The sequence below is a fragment of the Achroia grisella genome, unplaced genomic scaffold (assembly GCF_030625045.1).
Source record: "Achroia grisella isolate CSIRO2021 unplaced genomic scaffold, CSIRO_AGI_Agris_v1 utg980, whole genome shotgun sequence".
Taxonomy (NCBI): domain Eukaryota; kingdom Metazoa; phylum Arthropoda; class Insecta; order Lepidoptera; family Pyralidae; genus Achroia; species Achroia grisella.
Window position 1 is genome coordinate 333,888 of NW_026713079.1, and position 16,920 is coordinate 350,807.

General features: G+C 34.4%; 1 protein-coding gene across 2 annotated transcripts in view; it reads right to left on the reverse strand.

The window, feature by feature from the left end:
- Positions 1-1,791: 1,791 nt before the first annotated feature.
- LOC131854377 (uncharacterized) overlaps positions 1,792-16,920 on the reverse strand; it is a 119,852-nt gene continuing 104,723 nt past the window's right edge. The window contains exon 2 of one of the 2 annotated variants that reach the window (XM_059205492.1): positions 1,792-2,257. In XM_059205492.1, the coding sequence (XP_059061475.1) occupies positions 2,200-2,257 (58 nt within the window). In that variant the 3' untranslated portion in view covers positions 1,792-2,199. The remainder of the gene's footprint in view (positions 2,258-16,920) is intronic. The other variant, XM_059205493.1, reaches the window with a different exon arrangement.

Sequence of the window (16,920 nt, forward strand, 5' to 3'; positions counted from 1 at the left end):
ACGTCAAAGTCAAAAGATGGAAGTGGAATCAGTTTAGGCGCGAAAAATTGTTATAATCTAAGGTAGCATCATAGACATCATAGACGTATACCTAATTAATCATAGACCATGGTCTATATTATGTAACAACTATTTATTAAAATATAATCTGTCACGACGAATGTTGTATAATATAATATTTATAATATGTACCTATTACGATTGTTAAATGCGTCTTGCATCTCACTCGCACATTAACAAATTGCATGCGAATATGACTTTCAAGTTTAGAAATGATGACAAATACAGATCAATCAACTAACGTTGGCATCATAAGAACATTTAGGCTAGATTTAGACGATCGGAACTTTGAACAACAGAATCTAAGCGGGCTAAAACATTCACCCGACGTAACTATGTACTACACAGATTTTCTGTACTTGAAATCGAAAAATACTTTGTTTATGTCCAGTTGTGTTAAGGTTATGTTCTGATCGCCTTGTGTTATACAGATCAGTTCACAAGCTATGGTAGACAGTCCTCTGGGGACGGCCGCAGCACTGCGACGATGGGGGACTAACAACGTCGGACGGATCATTTCGTTCACCTTTTGGGCTCCACGGGCATCGGGTGAAGAGTACTTGTTGTTTTTTAATTGTCATGCACGCATAGGTTGTTCGCGCATACAGCTTAATCTTCGATAAAAAACTATTTTGTATATAATGACAGATTTTTTTAAATTTGTATATTTTTATAATCTATGGCACAGACAAAAAATACGTACACATGTGATTTATAGGTTTGGAAGATAGAGATAGATGACGCAATTTCCTTATTAAACTTTTACCTTGATGTTTGAAAGAAATTGATTCATAACCCCTTGTATTAAAGTACTATCGATATAATGTTTATATTAAATAACAACCCTCTAAATTTTATACGCCATTAATATTTTGTTTTTAGCGTTTCTTCTGTATTTATTTTTTAAATATCGTTTTTATTTGTGACCATAGATAATAAATATAGCTGTATAATTCATATTAAAATAGTATTCTGTCATTTGATACACGAAACTCGCATTTCCACCAACTAACAAGTCGTAAGTACTTACATGTATTCATGTAGCATTTTTTTTTATTTCAACATACAATTAGTCTTATGTGCTTTTTTATAACTCTTGAGTAATAATTCTTTTTTTAATTTAAAATGATATCGAATTCGTTCTGGATAATAGAGTTATACATTTTGATATTTTTCTTCTGTTCCATTTATGTCTCTATATTATTAGGTTGTCTGCAACAGATTGCTTTAGCAATAGAATCGCTTATTGTATCTTATTGCTTTGGAAATTAGGTTCTTTGTTGTACACTTCACGTGCAATATATAGTAAATAGAGTATTAGAATTTTATTATTTCAAACCTCATTGGAACTTAACATTAAGGCGACGCCATGATAAACTATTGTGAGCCAGAGGTTTTGTGCGGAAAAACAGTTTATCTTGTTTAAAACAACAACTATTGGTTATTATATAAATCTGGATGGCTCTATTTAAGTGTGTACTTAGTATAATGTATACTGGAAAATTTGAGTCTCAAATCAGTCCCGTTTTATTATACAACGTAACTCTATATTTTATAAGAACATTCTTCAAGATTCTTTCTCTGCTACAAAAGATAATTAATTATGTAACGAGAACAATATATGATATCAAAGACGTAAAAAATGTAATAAATCTCAGGACAATTCACACAGCGCCATCTAGACCCAAGTTAAGCTAGCTAAAGCTTGCGTTATGGGTACTAGATAACTGATACAAATACATAGATATTTTTTTTGTAAATACATACATTTTATACATAGAAAATACCCAGACCGATACAAACAATCATACTCATGAATACAAATGTTTGTGCCGTGCGAGGAATCGAACCCGCGACCATCGGACGTAAAGCGGTGTGCTAGACCGCTAGACGACCGGGGTCGTCAAATTATTTAGATGATGTTGAGAAAAATTGATATATATAACGTCAATAATGCGATGCGTCGTAAGCGAAAAACATTTGTTCGTTGGTGGAAACTGGGAGTCATATGTGATAATTGCTAAGTATGTAATGTCACTCTTCAGCCGGTGCGGCGGGAGGCTGCACATCTCCCCCCCGGCCCGTCGTCGTTCAGTGCGGGTGCGCGGGCGGCGGTGGCGGCCCGCGCGGGGCCCGCGGTCAGTCCCCCGTCGCAGTCACCGTGGTCCAACTCCACGGGCTGTTGTAGCTCTTTTGGCTGAAAAGAAAAGAGAAACAACTATAAATATCTCATATAAAATAATAATGATCTCAGGACAATTCACACAGCGCCATCTAGACTCCAAGTTAAGCTAACTAAACCTTGTGATATGGGTGCTAGACAACTGATACAAAAACATAGATATATTTTTCGTAAATACAGCCTGGTGGTCTGTGGGTCTACCGGTTTAGCACACCGCTAATCATCCGATGGACGTACGTACGATTGACTTGTGCGCATTCTACTGTACATTATGTGTGTTTTAAAAAAATATTGTTAAGATGGTTGGATCGAAGAAAAAGATGCTTTTTAATTAATCTTGTATTTTATTTATAAACTTATGCTTTAACATTACAACGCATTGTGGCAGTGAGTGAATCAGCCGATGAATGCAATATGGCGTGCGCTCAGTTATTCCCTAATTGAAAATAGATGGCGCTACATGTTTACTACACATAACTTTATATTAATAAATTTAACCTAATACAACAAATATATTTAAGTATTTGTATCAGTTCTCCAGTATATTATAGGTATCTATTTTTTTTCTAGACTGGTCAAGATTTTTTACATTGTAAAGACATTTCGCTGATAGGCCTCTTCTAGTTCTTTCGACTGCATATAAATTAACCAAATAAGTTTTCGGCTTATCATAAATTACTTATTAATTGAATTAAACGTGTAAATTGAATACAAAATGTACAAATTTAATCAACTTCATAATTGGATGGAAATGTAGACTCGGTGCAGTTTGCACGCTGTATGTTGATGCGTTGATGGACTGTACCGCAGAAAGAAAAGCTTATTTATATGTTAACTAGTGGCCGGGATTCAGAGTAATAATTACTTTGCTATGTTAATCTTTTAGAGGCAATCTGTGCAGTTTTTACAGTACTGTAATTAGTTAATGTAACTTGGTTGCATTATGTCGAGGGAGTTGAATACCTTATCTATATAGATAAGGTTCAACTCCCTTGATCTAAGGTATTTAATTTCAGCGATTATAATAATAATAACGTTTGTTTGAACGTATTACCCCCTAATAAAGGGAGATATATAAAATATATAAATAATAATAAATTAGAATTACTTGGTCAGTATGACCCGTAAATCTAAACTACAACCACCGAAGAAATTCATAAATAAAAAACAAACTATAATAATAATAAGTACATACACACACACTCACGCTCACACACTCACACACACACATACACACATATACACACATCAGTCGCTGTTCCCGCGACTTCGTCCGCGTGGAATTTAATTTATTTTTCTGAAATTAAAGTAGCCTAAAGGCACTCCTTATTCCATCGGCTACCTACCAAGAAAAGTCCCGTCAAAATCGGTCCACCAATTTCAGAGATTAGCCGGAACAAACAGACCGACAGACCGACAGACAAAAATTGTAAAAAATGTTATTTTGGTGTATGTACCGTATTTATATCCGTTTTTTTCTACATGCATATGAATATAAATACCATACATATACCAAATTAACATTTTTTAAAATTTTTGTCTCTCTGTCTGTTTGTTCCGGCTAATCTCTGAAAAGGCTGGCCCGATTTTGACGGTAGATTTCACGATTTTCATTTTTTTTGGCAGGTAGCTGATGTAATAAGGAGTAACTTAGGCTACTTTTATTTAGAAAATAATATTTTATTTTAGAAAATTTCAATTCCACGCGGACGAGGTCTGTCTGTCTGTCGCTCTTTCACTTACATATTTTTCTTTCTTATTACATAATGAGGAGTAACTTAGGCTATTTTTATTTAGAAAAATATTTTATTTTAGAAAAATTTAATTAACTGTCCACGCGACTTTGTTCGCGTGGACAGCTAATTATATAATAAAATATGTGTTAAAACTCTATTAAACATACCTAAGTTTATAACTAGCTAATCCCACGACTTCCTATCCATATATTTTAATAAGTGAGGAACAAATTCAGTTTAACTTTATTCACAAGATCCGATAATGGTAACACTTAAAACGGCGAGTGTTGCCATTATCACGCGTTTTTGCCGGCCATAAATGGCTTAAAACATGCCATTTTCGCGTGACATGCATTTATTCATTATTCCATATGAATGATGAGTATTCACGTTTGCGATGAAATTAATCGATACATTCAGATTATACTTACCTACTGCATATATATAGATATTATTTATGATACTACTAGTTTTTTTTCGGACTACTCTAATGCTGTTGGCCGCAGCTGGCCTTTACAGCTTCACCAGACGATAGAGGGAGAGAGCAGTTGGCACTCCAAACCCGTGAAGGACTTATGGAGTGGCTGAAGGCCAACTCACGTATGACGGATACGATTTAGTCTGAGGGCACCGCTAGGGGTTCGAATCTCGGCTCAGGCCGTCGTAACATCGGTCCCCGTTTGAATTGGACGGGGCAGCGATAGGAGGGGATATTACTAGTTCCCGTTTCTTCGTCCACGTGAAAAAGACGACCAATGACGAATTACCATCCAAACTTTCATCCCCCATTTTATTTTACCCCTAATAAACTTAACATAAGCACTTCTGAATAGTCACATTTTTTTTATTCTACCGTTCATTCGGAATACAGACTCATCACAAGAAGAATGTGCCAGAAACTTGTGTGTTGTTTTTTTAAATAAATATTGTTTTAACTAGATTTACAACCTGGGACTAGATGGCGTTGTGTGAATTGTCCTAAGATATTAATAAAACAAAAATAGCTAAATTAGACGTAAATGGAGTTCACACGCCTGTATAAAGGCAGGAAGTGTATAATATACCACTTTGTCTATATGGAGTAGATTGCAGTAGATTTATTGATATCACCTTCACAAGAGACAACTGCGATACTGTAGTGAACGTATATGAAATACTAGCTGTGCCCGCGACTTCGTCCGCGTGGAATAGACGATGACGAATTTATAATAGATATATCGTTTATTTGTTTGTTACTAATCACACACAACATGTTCATAGGAATAGACAATACAAAATACGATATAAGATTTATAAAACTGTGTTATTATGTGTGATCTGTAGCAATACAAACAGGTCGAAGCTCAGCGTGGAACATTGTTCAGGGAACAAAACACTGATTTTCAGCTTCAACCCATTTGAGGGTACGTGAAAATTATAATTAAAATAAATATAAAAGTAAAAATAAAGTAAACAGTTCAGAGTATAATTTGATTTAATTTTAAAAGAAAATATTAATAAGAAAAACATCAAACACACGTGAGATTGCAACCGCCAAGAAATTTCTGTGGGATGCCTAGAATTTGTTTTTTTATTAAGTATTCTTTGTGATGTTTTTTAAAACTGTGTACGGTTCGGTTACGGTTAATTTCCATACAAACTGTCATCCTCTATTTTGATTTAACCCCATTGAGTGTAAAATTTTTACAAATAGTTTTTAGTGTTATTTATATTTAATCCACAGCCTAAAGATGTGTAAGTTTCAAGCTTCTATAATCCTGATATCTTCATAATAAGCCTGTGAACCATACACGAGTTATTTTATTCAATAGATGTAAATCATAAAAAAAAACGATTTACATTGTAAAATGATTGCTATTACAAGTTACCTACAGTCCACTTTTGCATTGATCAACTGTGAACGAAACCAGTCTGTGGACTAAAACGAAACGTTAGCGCCTTCTACTTTTGCAACAGCGCCATCTAGTGGTCCGCGGGGTAAGCATACGTTGAAATTATATTTACTTATTTTACTACTATCTATATAAACGTACAATTGCCGTAATGTATAAAGCCTACCAAAGGCCGAACATCATTTATTTCGGCCGGACACGCAATCAAAAACACTAACTATGTATGTTATTCTGATGTATAAGCATATATTATACTGTAAAGTTTCATCAAATCCCGTTCGGTAGTTTCTGTGTGAAAGAGTAACAAGTCCATCCATAGTCACAAACTTTCGCCTTATAATATTAATAAGATTATCTGTGGTCTATGTCCGGCTCTATCATTTACACGCCAGGCAGCTTTATACGAGTTATTCAATTAGATAGATGTAAATCATAAAAAAAAACGATTTACATTGCAAAAATGATTGCTATTAAAAGCATTATACAGTCCACATTTGCGTTGATCAACTATGAACAAAAACTAGTCTGTGGACTAAAACGAAACGTTAGCGCCGTCTACTTTTGCAACAGCGCCATCTAGTGCTTGGCGCTGTCATCACACGTTGAAGTTATAATAATACTAGCTACTCGCCCCGGCTTCGCACGGGTGTTTATGTATTATATATAAACCTTCCTCTTGAATCATTCTATCTATTAAAAAACCCGCTTCAAAATCCGTTGCGTATTTTTAAAGATTTAAGCATACATAGAGACGGACAGACAGCGACAGCGTCTTTGTTTTATACTATGTAATGATGATTTACTTATAATTATTATTTTATTATTATTTAATATTTACTTATATCTATATAAATAAATAACATTTAAGTGTCTGTTCGTAACTTCAAGTTACCAGCTTTTTAATAAATGCAAATGAAACTATATACTGTATTTACATAAAAAAAATTGTCGTCTGTTCTTGCTGATCTCTGAAACGGTTGGACCGATTCTGATGGGACTTTTACTCGCAGATGGCTAACGTTATAAAGAGCTACTCTTATTTCATAAATTTTATTTATTTTAACAAACAAAAAGTTAATTTCAAATTTTATTAAAATAATATATCTATATATATATATAAATGAATTGCTGTTCGTTAGTCTCGCTAAAACTCGAGAATCTGTTCAGCTGGAACCGATTTGGCTAATTTTAGATTTGAAATATTCGTGGAAGTACAGGGAAGGTTTAAACAATGATAAAACATGAAGAAATTGCATGTAAAATAGTAAAAACAACAATTATACTTTCCCATACAAATTGCTGATACCTTTGACAGGGTGCGTTCAGAAATTTATTGCCTAACTAAACTTAAAAAAGCTTTGACATATTTAAGTTTCAGGCCGAATGGAGTTCACGAGCTCAGCTAGTAATTATTAAATAAATAACACTTAATCGCGTGGCTGCAATACTGTGAACGATGTTTCAAATCAAATTGAAATATATTTTTTCATGTAGGTCTATTACAGACTCTTATGATATGTCAAGTCTACCGTCAGTTCGGTATGATTTCGAAATGAGAAGAACTGACAATAAACTCAGCTCGTATTCTTCTCAAATGAGCATGTACATGTTTACAAAAACCCACATTCATTTTTAAATTCAAATTTGGGAGAATAGAGTGACCACCAGAATATGCTATTTCAAATCAGTATTCGTAACCCGAACTGTCCAGTCACCACAAGCAGCAATTTTGGAAAGGCTCATCCGTCATACTCTTGAACACCCGTTCATGAGTATGATGGATGACGGACGAAAATTCTGTGTCTGTTACGTGATTGTTTCTCCAGAGAGCGCGTAGATGTTTATCCAGTCTGTAGGTGGCTTGACGCATGAGTTACTTGCTGGCAACACTAAACTCGCCAAGTGTTCGAACAAACACGTTAACTATTCACATAACACAGGGTTGCCAGCTGTTACAATTTTTCCTTAAATATCGAGAAATATGGCTCTCTTCTAATGAATTATTATGGATTCTTGAAACTTTAATAGTTATAACAACATCCCTGGACAACTGACACAGCGCCATCTAGTTCAGTACCAAAGCTAAGCAGAACTTGTGTTATGGGTACTAGACAACTGATATAAATATATAGAACATACCCAGACAAGCAATCGCACTAATTGATACAATTTTTTCTACCGTGCAACAAATCGAACCCGCGACCATTGCGATTCGGCATGCTATACCGCTAGAACACCGAGACAATCAATTTTAAATATTTTATTAAAAAGAGTATACTGTGGAAAATAAAGAGATTCATTAGAAGTACTAGCTACCCACCCCGGCTTCGCACGGGTTTACATATATTATACACATAACCTCTATACTATCACTCTATCTATTTAAAAAAAACGCTTCAAAATCCGTTACGTAGTTTTAAAGATTTAAGCCTACATAGGAACAGACAGCGACAGCGGTTTTTATTTTATACTATGTAATGATGGTAAAAAAATCATCTGATATTATCCGTACGTCCCGGACAGACAGTTTTTTTTTCGGACTACTCTAATGTTGTTGGCCGAGGCTGGCCTTTACAGCTTCACCGGACGTTATGGGGCGAGTGCAGATGGCACTCCAAACCCGCGGAAGGACTTATGGAGCGGCTGAAGGCCAACTCCTGCCTGACGGATACGACTTTAGTCTGATGGCACCACAAGGGGTTCGAACCTCGGCACAGGCCGTCGTAATTTCGATCCCCGTTTGAATTGGACGGGGGATCGACCGGAGCGGCGAACAGATAGCGACAGCGACATTGTTTCATCTATGTAATGATAATGATTTATCTACTTTCATTAGGTTCGTGCACCATATATTATTTATTTATCAGTTGATATGTCTTAAAGATATTAATAGAATTAGAAATAGGAGGAGATAATAATAATAATCTCAGGACAATTCACACAGCGCCATCTAGACCCAAGTAAAGCTAGGTAAATCTGTATTATGGGTACTAGACAACTGATACAAACACATAGAGGCAATTTTATTAACGTAAATACATACATATAATACATGGAAAACACCCAGTTTGATAAGAACAATCATAACAATAAATACAAATGTTTGTACCGTGTGAGGACCATCGAACGCACCAGACCGATACAAACAGTCAAACATCATAATTTCTCTTAAAATGAATACAAATAATTTATTTGTACCATTTGTGCATTATATTTTTAATAAATAAATAAAATATTATGTATTTACGAAAAAATATATATCTATAATCCGACGTCCACACACCATCGGTCGTAAAGACAACTGATACTAATACATAGATAATTTTTTTTTGTAAATACATACATATTATACATAGAAAACATCCAGACCGATACAAACAATCATACTCATGAATACAAATATTTGACGAGGAATCACCGACCATCGGTCGTCTAGACCGCTAGACCATGAGGTCGTCTACGTATCTATGTATTTGTATGAGTTATTTAATACCCATTACACAAGCTTTAGCTAGCTTAACTTGGGTCTAGATGGCGCTGTGTGAATTGTCCTGAGATTATTATTATTAAGATGTGGCAACCCTAAACGCAGCAGACTAGAGCAATGCACGCGAACTTGACCCAGTTGTGGAGCGTTGAATTATTTAGCGAATGCCGACAGAGTAGTCACTGCACGCAACATTCTGTTACCGCTCATCGTGTGGTAGATTGGTTACGCACTGCGAGTGGTTCCTTCGCGACTTTACTGTCACGAACCATACAAACAGACGAATCCGGAATCCATTAGTTAGTATTATTGAGACTATTTTCAACAATCCTCCGGTTCTTTCTTTTCTTCGGTTACGGTTATTTATTCTATAACAAAACGGCACATCCGTCATACTCGTGAACGGGTGCTGCTTGTTCTTTTCGGTTACGGTTATTTATTCTTTAACGAACAAAACTGCTCATGCGTCATACTCGTCAACAGGTTTTTCGGTTACGATTATTTATTCGTAAACGAACAATGCGGCTTATCCGTCATACTCGTGAACGGGTGTTTGTGGGGACTGGACTGTTCAGTTATGACTATTGATTAGACTATTTACTTTTGATAAAATTGCAATAGAACATGTTGGTGGTCAATATATTCTCCCTAATTGTATTTAAAAATTAATCTGTATTTATTTTATACATGTACTGTCTCTCATTTGAATAAGAGTTGAGTTTCTTGTCAGTTCTTCTCAGCTCGAAAGCACTCCGAACTGACGATAGATGAGACGTATCATAAGAGTCTGTAATAGATCTACATGAATAAAGATATTTTAAATTTGAATTTGAATTTTTTGTTGAACTTAGACTCCTACATAAGTAGATAATGTTAATTTAATTTCCTTAAAAAAAATGATTTTTTTATTTGAATAAATCTTGTATAAAAGTTGAGTTTAGGCACTGGCATGTAAAAAACAAATACTCCCAGCTCCTCCCTCTCTCCCAGCTAAGTTTTAGGAAGCGTGGTGTAGTGTAGTGTAGAATCAGCACGACAGCTACAACATATGCATGATGACTAGGGCCCTCACAGGACACTGCAAAATAAACAAGCATATGGCTAAACTAGGCCTATGCACGACAAGTATCTGCAGATTCTGCCAAACTGAAGAGGAAACGCCGCTACACATCCTATGTGGTGCATAAACGAAATATCTCCTTTGGAAATTTACACTCTTTCCCGAGGAGATAAAAACCATCGCTCCTAAGAATATCCTTCAATTCTTGTCCCTAACGGGTCCAGGCAGCGAACTTTGGAAAAGGACGAGCACAATAGATCTATGTAGGTCGCAGTGCTACAGGTGCTACAAACATCTGATAATAGCCCAAACAACCCAATAAAAAAAAATAGTAGTGTAGAAAGTTTGTTAGTATGGATGTTTGTTACTCTTTCACGCAAAAATTACTGAACGGATTTTGATGAAACTTTACAGTAATATAGCTTATACATTAGAATAACACTTAGACTATACTTTAAAACGATATTATGTAAATTGGGCGAAATATGAAAATAAATGTCATAAGTGTAATGCAGACGAAGTTGCGCGAGTCAGCTAGTATGTATATATAATAACACGGACAACAACCTGCCACGAAAATGTATATATTAAAATTTCTCAGTTTATTTGTACGTATGTAGTAGGAAAACATAAAGCACAGAGTCTTAGGAAAGCGTAAAATTTCACCACATTACAACATAAGGCTGGCGTTTCGCGAGAGAAAATCATATACGAAATGCATTTAATTAATACAACCGTCCCGCTCGGTATGAACAATTTATTGCTCATTTAATTAATGTACGGAATAAAGCAACGTTAATGTAATTGAAGTCTGCAATATGCTCTATGAAATATCTATGGTATAAAATAGAACACTAAAAAATAAAACGTTAAGCTCAACACCGCTCCTTGCATCGACATAACACCAGATATGCAATAATGCAATAACACCAGAGGTTTTGAAAAGAATATAATAAATATAGAATAATATTTATTACAACCAGACATCACAACAAAACAATGATGATGCTCACAGCAGCATATAAATTATTATAACATATAAACAGAAATAACACAATACAAATCATTACGTAAAAAAAAACGAACAAGAATTTTTATTCAAGTAAACTTTACTTAAGCAATTTTGAATAGTCAAAACATTTTTATAATCTACCGCTCATTCGGAAAGCTGTCTCATCACAAGAAGAACGAGCAAGAAACTTGTGTGTTGCCCTTTTAAATAATCCTTGTAACTTCACATTTTTCAAGTCGAAACGTGTCAATACAAACTACGGACTAGCGCTATTTTATTAGAATCAAATATATCAATTATAGCATAGGTTATACAATATGCTATGATTTGTAATAATTTCTTGCAACTTTATAAGTAATGTACATAACTCCGAAATGTCAAATGTGTGTGAAATATTGCTGACATTACGACTGTGGAATGGGCATCGTAATTTATAATCATACGTCGTTTGTACACTAACATTGTTGGATGTTACCTACTGTAGAAAATATATGCAAAGCAAATGATAGTACATACTTCGTTAACCATATTTACATAAATGCAAAAGTGTATGTATTAGTGTATGTAAGTGTATGTATAAGTCTGCCACTTTTCATGGTTTTTTTCCGGACTACTCTACTGCTTTACAGCTGGCCTTTACAGCTCCACCGGACGATAGGGGCCGAGTGCACATGGCACTCCAAAGGAAGGACTTATGCAGCGGCTGAGGGCCAACTCCCGCTTGTAGATACGACTTTAGTCTGAGGGCACCGCTAGGGGTTAGAATATCAGAACGGGCAGTCGTAATTTCGATCCCCTTTGAATTGGACGGAGGATCGATTGGAGCTAAATAATTAACATGTTACGTGAAGATAGATAATATAACGAGGGTAAACCATAGATCAGAAAGAGTAATAGATGGGAAGCTCTACAAAACGTCAAGTGTGTGGTGGTTTGGGACCCAAACTAGAAAATAGGGCTCTGAATATGGATAGTACAAAAACGAGGATTATTGATAAATAGTGTTGTGTAATGATATCGATATTTTTATCTTAAAAAGTTCACATCACATCACATACAATTTTAAATTGAGCACTATAATTTATCCTTTTTTTTCTTTAATATCCCGTCTTTCAATACAGTTTCATAAGAGTACAAAAATATATTTATTGTTTATGACGAGTAAAATAAATTAAAAATCTCTTATACAACCAATTGCAAAGCATATGCATTTACTAATGAAATGTTGGTAAAAAAGTGGTTACATAAGTAGTTTCATATCATTATTTTGTTCTAATTGACGCGGGTCGGTCATATTCCCAAAACATATTCCAATTTTAAATAAGGCACTAAATGTATAGTTTTTTTTCGTGAAACAATATCTATTTTTAATTAAGGCGCTAAATGTATTTTTCTTTCGTGAAACATATTCCATTTTTAAATGAGGCGCTCAATGTGTACTTTTTTTTCTTCGTAAAACATATTCCAATTTTAAATAAGGCGCTAAATGTATATTTTTTCTGATTAAGACATATTCAAATTAGGCATAGACTGAGCAATAAACGCAATCGAAGTTTGAGACAAATAATTAAATGATATTTAACCATTCTGTTGAAAAATCTCATTATGCACTCTAAATGGAACTGATTTTCAGTTTACAATATGACCTTTCCACTGTTTGTTTGTTTAGCAATATTTTACAATACCCTTGCACGATTCATACCATCATAGTTCAATAAAGCAAAAAACAATAGCCTATTGTTTATGTTATATGAGTGAAAGGTTTTGAAACATTAAATATAGGTACTTAAGGTAGGTAAAGGATTTATAGACTGCCAGTATGATTACTTCTTATTGTTGATCTACTCTGTAAACGAATTCTGATCCAATAACATTGAACTCCACTGTTTCGCGCCATTTTACACTAGCAACATATTAATTACTATTTCGTGGACAATGAAAGATATAACTGAAATTGATATCGATTTATTCGTTGTAGTTTTATTTAACATGAAAAGTGTATTTTAATTAATTACTTATATTACATATCTCTAAATACGTGAAGCAACAACATTGTAGCCTTTTTACGAAAGTTACGCGGACAGAACAGTATGAAATTTCACACACTTATAAGTTATACAGAGCAGGCATACTGAAAGCTAATATTTCTTTTAAAATTAAGCATAAAAATATATATAACTTAAAGGTGACTGACATAGTGATTTATCAACGCACAGCCCAAACCACTGGACGGATCGGGCTGAAATTTGGCATGCAGGTATATTATGACGTAGGCATCCGCTAAGAAAGGATTTTGATTAATGCTGCCCCCAAAGCCGATAAAATAGGGGATGAAAGTTTGTATGAAACTTTGTCAATTTTAAACCGATCGGGCTGAGACTTTGCATGCATAAAGCTATTATGACGTAGGCATCCTCCAAGAAAGAATTTTGAATAATTCCACCCCTAAGGGCATAAATTAACGCGAGCGAAGCCGCGTGCAAAAGCTAGTTAAATATATTAAACCAACATTACACACATTATCACAGTATTTGGCATACAGCCATATACATGCTTTCGTTTATTATTGAAGTCTGTGGTTAAATTGAGAATCGACTAATATTTTTTATCTATAGTTTTACCACAGATAATATAATATTACATAGTATTACTGATACTGATGTAATAATATTACATGTTAAATTAATTATGGTTGATTTTTAATCACTGGGTTACGATTAGTGACTGCCTAAAGATTCCTCTCTTTAGGCAGTCACTATCGCATCGAAATCTATATTGAGATTATACTCCAGTATAAATCTGCCGGTTTCTCGACATTTAATTCTAAAACAGACCGAAAGGTTGCTTGTTTAAGATACTTACTGTTAAGTTAGGTCAGGTTTATTAAGTTATGTCTGGGCGGGTAGCTTGAGGCGACCATTTACATTTCTAAGCACGTTTGTTTGGATTTGTAGTTCTAGACCCGTAGCGTACAATGCAAACATAATTTTACAATAACAAATAATAGTTCTCATTGTAAACATAGTAAAGTTTATACTTGACTAACTTAGCGATCTGGGGGGGAAAGGAATTGTTAGTAATGTAGACTGATGATCTTGTGCAATGTACCATGTCAGGTTGACAAAGGTTGACCAAAAGATATGTTGGAATTACCCTTAAATAAATTCAAAACATCTGTTAAATCATATTTACTGAGCAAAGCCTATTACTCACTAAACGATTACTTGAACGACGAGTGTGCATGGCAATAGTTGTTCATGCACTGAATTTTCATTTAATGTTAGACATAGACACCTATATAAATATACATTGTAAATAAACTGGCTTTAAAAAAAAAAGTAATTCAAGTTTTTCTTGCCAGTTCTTCTCAATTGGATCTATATACCGAACTGGACGGTAGGGAAAAAAAAAATAAAATTAGAATGTAAAAATTGATTTTTGAATTTTGAATTTTGAATTTTGACATCCATGCGGTTCCCCCTGGAAACCATCGTGATAAATTCTTGGTGAATTTGTCACGATGGGCGAACTGACCTGACCTCATGTAAACCGTATGCGTAGACGGGCACCATTACATCATCACAAACTTAGGGTTTTAGCAACTTAGCACACTTCTGTAATTTCCCTATAGGCACAGGTTCGATTCTCGCAAAATGCAAATTAAATTATTAATTTTATGCGTTTTACAAAAAAAAATACAAGTATGTCAAGAAGTTGTGTAGTATATAAAGTTTGGAACTAGATGTCGCTTTAATATTGTTCAGGGTTATTATTAATAATTAAGAAAGAAAAGAAATAGGCAATCCTATATCGTTACCTTTTCTTTCTTTTTTTCATCCCTAAAATGAATACCTCATGGTGTTAAGTCCGCCATATGCACCTAAATTTGTGTATTTGTGCATAAAAGATTTAATAAATAAATAAAATCATTAAATCACTGCAATTTTTCGGACTTTACTTTTCTCAAACAAAATGCGCTATCTCCCCATAATATGAGTAGGTATATATAAATTATAATGGTCATATTGAACCGTTCTTTTTAATAAAGAATCGTAATTCCATCTGTATGAAATGTAGGTATCCAATACGATAAAAATAAACCGTAATAATGAAGGTTTATTGCAGAAACCTAATGGGAGCAACAGTTCAATTTATGGGTGTTTTTTTTGTTTTTATTACAGAACGTTCGTTTGTGTAGCGACCATTAAAAAGTTATAGGTCATTAGGCGCGCTGGATTACCGATCGGTATGTTAGAATGGTAAAAAAATAACCGACATATTGTTTAAATTATGTAATAACAAGAAAATATGAAAGCCTCTTATTTTCTAATCGGTATTAAACATTGATAAATCTATAAAACATCTTTTTTTTATTGGATTGTTTGGGCTATTGTCAGATGTGTAGCACCTGTAGCACTGCGACCTACATAGATCTATTGTGCTCGCCCTTTTCAGAGTTCGCTACCTAGACCCGTCAGGGACAAGAATTGAAGGATATTCTTAGGAGCGATCGTTTTTATCTCCTCGGGAAAGAGTATAAACTTTCCAAAGGAGATATTTCGTTTATGCATGAGTGGGCTACAACCACATAGGATGTGAAGCGGCGTTTCCTCTTCAGTTTGGCAGAATCTGCAGATAAAACATCTTGATAATTTGTAATATTTTGGCTAACGAACGCACTTTAACGTCATTTTATAATCTTACACTGCTACCCCGCCAGTGTCAACCGTTAGCGCAGGAGGTTGCATCATTCCTTTATCTATACATATAAATAAAATTGGAGTGTCTGTTTGTAATATTGAAATAACCGTTTTTTACTACATGCATATGAATATAAATACGGTACATACACCAAAAGAACATTTTTTACAATTTTTGTGTCTGTTTCGGCTAATCTTTGAAATGGCTGGACCGATTTTGACGTGACTTTTTTTGGCAGGTAGCTGATGCAATAAGGAATAACTTTGGCTACATTTATTTTAGAAATATAAAGTTAAATTCCACGCGGACAAAGTCGCGGGAACAGCTATAGTATAATATTAGAATACTTAGCTGTATAGACTTGTACCTTTGCTTTTTCAGTTGTGGATAAAACGTACTACAAAAGTCTCTGTGTCTAACTCGGAGAAATAAACATTTATTTTATGAAAGTTGGCACCGCCCTTGTGATAACGCAACGAAAATTGCAATATTCACAGGTTCACACAAAAATTGTTTTGTTCTAAGGGAAGCGATATTGCAAAAGTGGATAAAGCCTTCAAAAAGAATCTAGTCAAACGATAGCTTGCTCCGTATTAAAAAAATGGTTACACAGTTTCATACAAACGTTCTTTTGTGAAGTGTTCGTTTTGTTCACGTTCCATGTTTTATTTTACTACTAGCTGTTCCCGCAACTTCGTCCGCGTGGAAACTAACTTTATTTTTCTAAAATAAAAGTAGCGTAAAGAACTAATAATTATTTTGTTCGTCTTAATTTATTCGTTTCATTAGG